An 8,947-nucleotide genomic window follows, 5' to 3' on the forward strand; every position below is an offset into this window, starting at 1 on the left:
ATTTTCATGGGTAAGTTGAATCAAACAATTCTTCTGTTAAATCAACCTCAGATCCTAACAAAAAATATTTGAATTTCTAATACTTTTTAATCTTAAGAACATCCTAGAAATTCGCAAAGATTTTCCCTGAATTTACCCAAATTTTAAATAAAAGATACAAGTGGAAACGGTTAAAAAATCTTGTAAAAAAGTATGATCCTTCTTTTCCATTTAAGGCCTCATGCCCAGCTTCAACAGAACTGGAAACAATTGTCCTGGATTGGTATGCAAAAGCCCTAGACTTGCCTGAATTCTTCATAAGCGACAGCCCAGGGAGTAAAGGAGGAGGAGCCATTCAGGGTTCAGCATCGGAATGTGCTCTGGTTTGCATGATTTCCGCACGAGCGCGTGCCATCAAGGAGCTCAAGGGAGACAACTATGAAATCCACGATAGTGTCTACCTCCCGCAGTTGGTTGCATACGCATCACGGGAAGCACACAGTTCCATTGAGAAGGCCGCCAAGATGGCCATTATTAAGCTACGTATCCTCGATACAGATAGTCGAGGCTCCTTCCGCGGGGAAACCCTTCGGGCGGCAATTGAGAAGGATCTCAAGGAGGGTCTAACGCCCTTCTTTGTGGTTGCAACGGTTGGGACAACGGGAGCGTGCGCTTTTGACAATCTCAAAGAAATCGGAAAAGTCTGTCAGAATTACTCAACAATCTGGTTCCACGTAGACGGGGCCTATGCTGGGAATTCATTCATTTTACCCGAAATGCGGCAATTCAAGGAAGGCATGGAGTACGCGGACTCCTTCAATACCAACCCCAATAAACTCCTACTGACAAATTTCGATGCATCAGCCCTCTGGGTGCGCGATGTAATGGCCCTAAAGACTGCTCTGACCGTCAATCCGCTCTACCTTCAGCACGAGCACGCCAGTGCCATTGACTACCGTCACTACGGAATCCCCCTGAGTAGACGCTTCCGTTCCCTGAAACTCTGGTTCGTTTTCCGATCCTACGGCATTCAGGGACTACAGGCCTACATTCGCAATCACATAGCTCTGGCAAAGCGTTTTGAGCAACTCGTGCGAGCCGATGAACGTTTCGAAGTACGAAATGACGTTCATCTTGGACTTGTTTGTTTCCGTCTTAGACAATCGGATTCAATTAATCGAGATCTCCTGGCACGCATTAATCATTCTGGGAAGTTTCACATGACCCCGGCATTAGTGAGGGGAAAGTATGCCATACGCTTTTGCGTCACCTACGAACATGCCAAGGAGGAACATATAGGTAAGTCTAGAACTTCCTTAATTAGATTCTTTTTTTTTCGTTAAATTTAAAAAGTTAATAGAGAGGTCTTTATTGGAAATTCAATTAAAGAAAAAAGTTTAGTGATTGTGTAGGATTCGAACCTGAGCATGTTGTAATGTAACCACTACGCCCTTGACCATTATACCACGTAGTGAAAGAAACAAAACTTGAGACAATTTAAATAGCGGACGTTAAGGACTTAGAAAAAATAGTTATTTTTATTCAAATAAATGTTAAAAATAAAAATTAACAAAGTCAAAGACCCGCGAACTCTGCAGAGTATTTTTCCACACATACCTACTGGAAAATTTCCAAAATAACGTAACAAAATTTAGTCATACAAATCGCTTCAATGGGCTATTCAAAAGAATTCTCCGTATTTACTCCTATTTTCACGAGTAAAAAGAAAACCTCATTAATTCACGCTTGTTGCTCACAACAGTTCAAGGGGTCAGTTGCGGATATTCTAACAACCGCGGTATTACCTATCTTTCGTAAAAATCACACCTCTATTTGTTCTCAGTCTCTTGCGAAGACACTTTTTGCTCTGCATAAATATTTGACTAAAATTATTCAATGGTAATTTGTATTTTTCTTGTGGGTACAACGAAAAATCCACAGATTACGCATGGCAGGAGATTAAAGCATTCGCCGAAGAAGTCTGCGAAGCTGAGCATATTGAGAAACCCGTCCCCATTGCTCCCAAGAAGCCACACAAGAAGCTCACGAGGAAAGATTCCGCCAGATTCTCCTTCACACGCAGTGTCTCCCGGGAGATCTATCAAAGGCAATCCAGCATGTAAGTTTCTAACGTTTTTCATTTTTTTCCCCTAACGATCTTCTAACGAATTTTTCTTTTTTCTTATTTTTTTTAGATCAAACCTTCCGGATGGTTGTACGCCAATTATTGTGCTCGAAACAGACGACATTCTCAAGAGTTTGCAGAAGGCAACACGGAAGAATTTAGAGACGAAATATGCAGAAACAGATAGTACGGACGAAGTTAGTAACTAAAAAAAACAACTATTGCATCAAAATTCATTTTTATACATTTTCCTTTTTCCCCGCATTTTTTTTCTTCAAGGATAAACGAATTATTAAGTTTAGGGAGTGAAATGCCAGCAAATGTTCACGACCATTTCCATACAAATTATCCTCCTTTTGAACGTAATTTTTATTTTATTTATTTTATCATGACCGTTCATCGTTCCTCCTGTACCACATAAGAAATTATTTTTATATAATTATAATTATTTTTATACAAAGTATTATTTTTTTTAATTTTTGTGCTCATGACATTTAATAAAAAAAATGTGTATAGAAGAATAAGTTATTGAAGAAAATGCTTTTATGTATTTTTGAGTAAATTTGTATCAGATGAAAAATTATGTTAAACTTCTTAATGTAATAATATTGTATTTCAAATAAAATATCAGTATTCTGTTAATTAAAAATAATATATGGCTAAAAAATGTTTTTTTTTCAATATTAATTAAATAAACATCTTTTGATTTTTCGAAATTAAAAAGATTGATCAAAATCGATCAAGTAACGCCGGAGATATTCAAACCTTTAACGAGAAACTGGCAGCCATTTTGAATTTTCTCTAAGCTCTGTGAATTGCGGATTTCAATTAACAAATGGAAATTTTGGGTAAGTTAATTTTGTAATAATTCTCATGAATTCTACATTTTTTACTGAGCTTTAATCACACAAATTGAGTTGAAGAAAATTCAGATGTATTATTCTTAATTTCTTAAACTTTTGTCGCAACGTTTTGGCGGAAACACGTGATATTTTTAGGTTATGAAATTCCATTCATAAACAATGCAAATAAATCAATGAAATAGTAAATAATTCATAATTCCACGAATTTGCAATTGATCTTTCATTCATTGATTACAATAATATTCTAAAAAATTGTGCAAAACTCACCAAATATTGTGGGAAAACTCCGGAAAACCAAAACACTACAAAATGTAAACACAACTAAATAAGTTCCTTTAGAATTCTCCAGGGGCGCTAGAATCGATAAAGAGAAGATGAAGTTATTTTGGTTGGTTTGTTTACAAACAATACGCGGCTTTGTCGTTTTCCTGAACCTTTTCCAGCTGTTTTTAGGATTATTTTGTGCCAAGATTGCTTTTAAATAATGCCGACGTGGCAGCAGATTCAGTCTCAGCTGAGAAATCCCAACAATCCTGTGGTTTTCTTCGATGTTTCCGTAGGCACAACGGTGAGTGTAAAAAGTGAGGTTATTTCGTGTCCGGGAGGATTGAATTGGTGTGATTTATTCTTTCAGGAAATTGGCCGGATGATTTTTGAGCTGTACGCAGATGTTGTTCCCAAGACAGCAGAGAATTTCCGTCAATTCTGCACGGGAGAGTACAAAAAGGAGAAAGATGGTGTCCCTCTGGGGTTCAAAGGGGCCAATTTCCATCGAGTTATCAAGGATTTCATGATTCAGGGGGGAGATTTTGTGAATGGAGATGGGACAGGTGTGATGAGTATCTACGGGGGAACATTCTCAGATGAAAATTTCGTCCTGAAGCACGATGCTCCGGGTCTCCTGTCGATGGCAAACTCAGGAAAAGACACAAACGGATGCCAGTTTTTCATCACCTGCGCCAAATGCAACTTCCTGGACAATAAGCACGTTGTTTTCGGAAGGGTGCTTGATGGTTTGCTGATAATGCGGAAGATTGAGAATGTCCCCACGGGACCGAACAATAAGCCTAAACTCCCCGTCACGATATCCCAGTGTGGACAAATGTAGAGAAGAAGAGTTTTTTTTTCACAATTTCCATTGATTTATCATGCTAATAAATAATATAAACAATTATCTAGAGAGTTTAATGGTTTGGTCAGGAGCTCCTGTGACCCAGAACGTGACTTTGGATTGCAGGACGACCGTATCGGCATTGGGCTTCCCGGATAAAGGCATCCTCCATCTGCCGGACAACTTGGTCGAAGAAAATGTGGGAGAATTGTGAGTAAATGGCTGATTTAAATTCAAACGCCACATGAATGTCAATCACACACGACTGCGGGATATCCTTTAGGCCACGACTGAAGCGCCAGATGGTCAGGAAGTAGCTGAAGAGCTTCCCATCCACGCATTCTGCCTTGATGTAGTTTGGTTTCGTCATTGTCACATTTGAGGTGTATTTCTCACTCAAGGGAGGAAATCCAATAATCAGGTCGCCTTTCAGGAAGTTCTCGCGCTTCCCATAAACGTGAGATTTTTTGCACCAAGGCAGGAAGTTCTGGTAATTCTCCACGTCCGACACAACGCTGAACATTTGCTCATCCGAGTAACTGCGTGAAGAAAAATCCCTTAAAATGCTTCCAATTAATGCCCAGAGAAATTGCCAAGGACCTACCCAACGAGTTTCTTCTTCTCATAGACCTTCCTCTTATTGGCTATTGTGCTGAAGATGAAATACCTCCGGGAAATGGGTAGGAAACCCCTGAAATGATCATGAAATACATTTTTTTTAGGTGAAGGTCAGACAAATAATAATATTTCTGCGTACTCATTGTTTGATTTAGCCAAATTCTCCAATCCAGAGATACCTCTGACACTCCTCAACATGTTTCCGGTCCTGCCCAACATCCCACTAACTTTTATTGGAGTCAAAAATGATGAAAAAGAGTAAAAATTCATTCAAAATAATATCATTTGAGAAAAAATAAACTTTTCTTCTTCTTCCACATGCTGTCAAAATCAGCTGTTGAAGGTGTTCGTGTTTACATTAGGAGGAAAATCTGCGGAAGATGAAAATCCCAATTTCTCTGATAATTGCAAGTTTATTTTATATCTGTGATGCTTCAAAAGGTGATAACAGTCCATACTATCAGAATTGTGTGAAAATTTGCAAATCCTCAAACTGCACACAAGGTAATTTTTCATTTATTTTTCTTTTGCTTTTCGCTCGAGATGCTCGAGATAAATCGGGAATTTTATCCATATTCACCACTCAGAGTTGAAAAGAATGTAGAACAGATTACTTTGTAGATAAAGATAGAGATTACATTAAGTGTGAAACATGCGGGCGAATGTTTCATTTACGAGTTTTGACGGTTGAAACGCAACGGAATCATCAGTACAAATGTTTCAAACGTTTCAAAGGATGTCATTATTGGCATTTTTGAGTAAATTTTTACCGATTCTTCACAGAATTATTGGGTCATTTCAGAATGGATGTCGCTACCAAGAAAAAATTATTTTTTTTTTAAAAGATAGGTAACACAAAAGTAGGTTTTTCTCAGGATCTACTGGATGGATTTTGATGGGGTAAAAAGCAAATGAAAGAGCAAATACCAATGCATATTTTGATGTAACAGAATTTTGAATTTCCATTCTGGGGCTGAGAAAAGTGGAAAAACGTCAAAAATTTGAAAAAAGTCACATTTTTGCTAAAAAACTAAAGAATTTGCCGTTTATTTTGCTTATCCATGTACAGATGGATTAGAGTTCTTGCATCCGGGTAAACAACCCCTTGTTGAGCGTCTTCTCGTCTGGTCCTGCCACGATGAGTGCACTTACGAATGCATGTGGAAGACGACAAAAGCCTTCCTAGAACGCAACTGGGAGGTTCCTCAGTTTCACGGAAAGTGGCCCTTTGTGCGCTTCCTTGGGCTGCAAGAACCCGCTTCCGTTGTCTTCAGTCTAGCAAATCTCGCTGCTAATCTCTACATGCTCCGTCAATTTCGAGCACGTGTCCGGAGAGATAGTCCCAACTACTGGCTGTGGCATTGCTTTGGGGCCATCTGCTGCAACGCCTGGCTGTGGAGTACAATTTTCCACGCACGAGACTTTCCCATAACTGAACTCTTTGACTATGCTTTTGCCTATTCCATTGTCATTAGTTCCCTCTGTTGCGCCCTCCTGCGCTTCCTTCATTCCCAACATATCCTCGTACGAATCCTCGTGGCCATTTGTTGTGTCATCTTCTTCCTCAATCATTTTGCTTACCTAAGTGTAGGACGTCTCGATTATCGCTTCAACATGCAGGTAAGTTCACCGTTAACTGCGTTAACTGATTAACTGCAAAGCATAAGTTCAAAACTGAAAACTTAACTGGTAATTAGGTAAATGTTCTTACGGGCATTCTGGGTGGAAGTTCATGGCTCATTTGGTACATCTGCACACGGAGAGATCGCAAATACAGCTGGAAGATCTTGGTTTTTCAAATTCTAGCAGCTGCATCCCTTCTACTGGAACTCAATGACTTCCCACCGATTTTCTACACCTTCGATGCACATTCCCTGTGGCATCTTGCAACAGTTCCCCTCACCCTACTCTTCTACAGTTTCCTCATTGACGATTGCATTTCCTTGAGACGAGAAAAGTTCTTCCGCGATGAGGAACTGAAGAAACTCATCTAGTACAACCAGAGAGATTTCTTTTGAAGCATTTAAAAAAGACTGCAGTATTATGCAATTAATTAAACTGCTAAAAACTGTTTTGTGGTATTAAAATATGTATGTTTGTAGTTTATAGATTGTGTATGTGTAATTAGGTGTTTTTTTGAAAATAAAATGTATACCAAATACTTGTAAAAGGATCTTTTTATTTTCTTGTAAACTGTCATGGCGGCTGTGGCGTCCTTTTCAAGGAATTTATTTTAGCAGGTTTTTTTTATAATAAGGAATTACTCTAAATTGAATAATTTTAAATGTTTATCAGGTTGAATAAATCATTAAAATGGTTTTAAAAATATTTAAAATACCTTATCGATTAAATTTAACAAAATGTGAGGTTATGTGTGAGAATTTTCGACGCTAAAAATCAAAATTAGCAAAACTATTAACCAAACATGTAAAACCATAAAAAAGGTTCCGTAAAGTTATTTTTTAACGCAGCTACGCCACTTTAAAGACGATTTTAAAGTGATTTGAAAAAATAAATAAATAAAAATTAAAATATTAAAATGCAAAAAGCAATTTGCAAACATATTAAATTACATACCGTTGACCAACTTCTGTGGTAAACTCCCTCAACAAAGTTTTTGGATGCAATGCAAAACAGATGAATAAATTAACAAAGATTCAATTAAAACTTTCAAGAAATTTTATTCTGCATGAGTTGATTTTTATTATTGAATTTTCTTTGTATATTATAAGAGAATTTGAAAACATTGTTTTCCCATACTACAGGTGCTAAAGACATGTTTTTTTTGCTTCATTTTTCTCGCTACAATGCTTACAATGTGACGTGATTTGTATATTTTTTTTTAATATTAATAGTTACAATAACATTTAGTGCCCATTAATTAAAAAGATTTTTTTACCTGTTAATTTTCTTTCTGAGTTTTTTTTAATAACAGTGATAGTTTTCTTTTCACTGATATGAAGATAACATTGTCTCTGACTTTTTTTTTTCATTTATTAATGTTTTTTTTAAGTACATTTTGGTTATTGTCACATGAGTTTATAAAATATAAATGTTTTTTCGACAACTTCTTCAATAAAAATTACGCCGCCTTAGCAATCAAGCAACAAGAAAGTTTAACAAATTTATTAAGTTTTTTTTGGGTGAAAATAATATGAAAAATCGGCCATTAAATAAAGTTTGTTTTAGGCAAAACTCTTAGCACAAGTCTGTTAAAAAACAAGGAGCATGAAAAAAGCTCAATAAGTGTGAATATAAATGATAAAAAAACTTTTATTTATGTACAAAGTTTGCAAAAGAAAAGTTAATCACATCTCAATTGTTATTCTTTAAGTTTCACTTGCCGTTCAAATCTATCTCTTAAATCTCGTACAAATTTCAATTTGCGAATTGACACTTTGGAAGAAAAGGGTTTCATCTATATAGCTTTCTTCAATACAACTAACTCATACACATCTCCTCCCATCGCCCCCATACAAACTTTCACTTTATTCCTCTAATACAAAAAGGAGAACTTTCTACTTAATAGTTTAGTAAACAGTTGGGTGTTATTTTTTTTATTTAAAAGTTTCTCTTGGCAAAATTTATTATTAGTTTTCAAAAGTTTTTCTTGTTTTTTTTTCTCCCTTAAACTCCTTCGCTTCTCAGACATAGTAAAAATCTTATACAGTATATTACAAGAATGTGAAAAATGTTATTGTTCGATAGGAAAATTGAAAAAGGGAAGTTTGTTCTTTGATTTTTTTTCGCCTCAAGTAGTCCGAGTATTTTCTCACTGAATCCATTCTTTTTTTTTTTTCATTAATTATTTTATGTAAAAATATTCAATGTGATTATAGTGCTCTTTCTAAAAATATATTGAACTATTCAACGTCTAGAAACTGTTTTTATTAAGCTCACACACACGTCATATCTAAGAAAATATAATTTTTCTACCACACATTCACGTTCGCACAGATAGAATTATTTTTAAAAAAAAAAGTTCTTACTTTGTTCTATAAATCCTTCTTCGTAATAAAATTATCAACATTTTATTAACTAAACTGTAAAAAAAAAATATGAAAATCTTGTTTTCTTTTAAAGTTTTTTTGTAATTAAGCATAAAGAAAACTTAAATAATAATATAAACTTATTTTTTATACAAGAAATTCTTTAGAAGTTTATAAATTTAAGGTACATTATTTTGCCTGCACAAAGTTAGGCTTCCTCATCTGGTTAAGCTCAATTTGATTTTATTTTTTTCTTCACTTA

At 35.8% G+C, this 8,947-nt stretch overlaps 5 protein-coding genes across 5 annotated transcripts in view; 3 read left to right on the plus strand and 2 right to left on the minus strand.

The window, feature by feature from the left end:
* LOC129791634 (ribonuclease P protein subunit p25) overlaps positions 1 to 3,295 on the minus strand; it is a 32,555-nt gene extending 29,260 nt beyond the window's left edge. The window contains exon 1 of the mRNA XM_055829886.1: positions 3,235 to 3,295. The gene's annotated coding sequence lies outside the window, so the exon portion shown is untranslated. The remainder of the gene's footprint in view (positions 1 to 3,234) is intronic.
* The window catches only part of LOC129791558 (trifunctional purine biosynthetic protein adenosine-3), a 1,078,967-nt gene that overhangs the window by 123,011 nt on the left and 947,009 nt on the right, over positions 1 to 8,947 (plus strand). The window lies entirely within an intron of this gene.
* Positions 3,338 to 4,141, plus strand: LOC129791631 (peptidyl-prolyl cis-trans isomerase H). Its single transcript, XM_055829871.1, has 2 exons — positions 3,338 to 3,535; positions 3,602 to 4,141. The coding sequence occupies exons 1-2, from the start codon at positions 3,452 to 3,454 to the stop codon at positions 4,073 to 4,075; spliced, it is 558 nt and encodes a 185-aa protein (XP_055685846.1). The 5' UTR covers positions 3,338 to 3,451; the 3' UTR covers positions 4,076 to 4,141.
* Positions 4,086 to 5,041, minus strand: LOC129791629 (coenzyme Q-binding protein COQ10, mitochondrial). The gene is made up of 3 exons (XM_055829869.1): positions 4,836 to 5,041; positions 4,683 to 4,769; positions 4,086 to 4,617 (listed from the first exon to the last, which is right to left on the minus strand). Exons 1-3 carry the CDS (start codon positions 4,964 to 4,966, stop codon positions 4,164 to 4,166), a joined length of 672 nt encoding a protein of 223 aa, XP_055685844.1. The 5' UTR covers positions 4,967 to 5,041; the 3' UTR covers positions 4,086 to 4,163.
* LOC129791614 (post-GPI attachment to proteins factor 3) lies at positions 5,077 to 6,866 on the plus strand. The gene is made up of 3 exons (XM_055829852.1): positions 5,077 to 5,200; positions 5,766 to 6,316; positions 6,394 to 6,866. Exons 1-3 carry the CDS (start codon positions 5,077 to 5,079, stop codon positions 6,688 to 6,690), a joined length of 972 nt encoding a protein of 323 aa, XP_055685827.1. The 3' UTR covers positions 6,691 to 6,866.

Source organism: Lutzomyia longipalpis, chromosome 3 (assembly GCF_024334085.1).
Source record: "Lutzomyia longipalpis isolate SR_M1_2022 chromosome 3, ASM2433408v1".
NCBI lineage: Eukaryota > Metazoa > Arthropoda > Insecta > Diptera > Psychodidae > Lutzomyia > Lutzomyia longipalpis.

What these genes read in the sequence shown, in the direction of transcription:
- LOC129791629 (XM_055829869.1), bottom strand. Translation starts at nt 4,966, where the DNA reads ATGAATTTTTACTCTTTTTCATCATTTTTGACTCCAATAAAAGTTAGT. An exon ending in TTGGCTAAATCAAACAATGA is followed by an intron (nt 4,770 to 4,835) that starts GTACGCAGAAAT and finishes TGATCATTTCAG; the next exon opens with GGGTTTCCTACCCATTTCCC. An exon ending in GAGAAGAAGAAACTCGTTGG is followed by an intron (nt 4,618 to 4,682) that starts GTAGGTCCTTGG and finishes TTCTTCACGCAG; the next exon opens with TTACTCGGATGAGCAAATGT.
- LOC129791614 (XM_055829852.1), top strand. Translation starts at nt 5,077, where the DNA reads ATGAAAATCCCAATTTCTCTGATAATTGCAAGTTTATTTTATATCTGT. An exon ending in ATCCTCAAACTGCACACAAG is followed by an intron (nt 5,201 to 5,765) that starts GTAATTTTTCAT and finishes ATCCATGTACAG; the next exon opens with ATGGATTAGAGTTCTTGCAT. An exon ending in ATTATCGCTTCAACATGCAG is followed by an intron (nt 6,317 to 6,393) that starts GTAAGTTCACCG and finishes ACTGGTAATTAG; the next exon opens with GTAAATGTTCTTACGGGCAT.
- LOC129791631 (XM_055829871.1), top strand. Translation starts at nt 3,452, where the DNA reads ATGCCGACGTGGCAGCAGATTCAGTCTCAGCTGAGAAATCCCAACAAT. An exon ending in ATGTTTCCGTAGGCACAACG is followed by an intron (nt 3,536 to 3,601) that starts GTGAGTGTAAAA and finishes TTATTCTTTCAG; the next exon opens with GAAATTGGCCGGATGATTTT.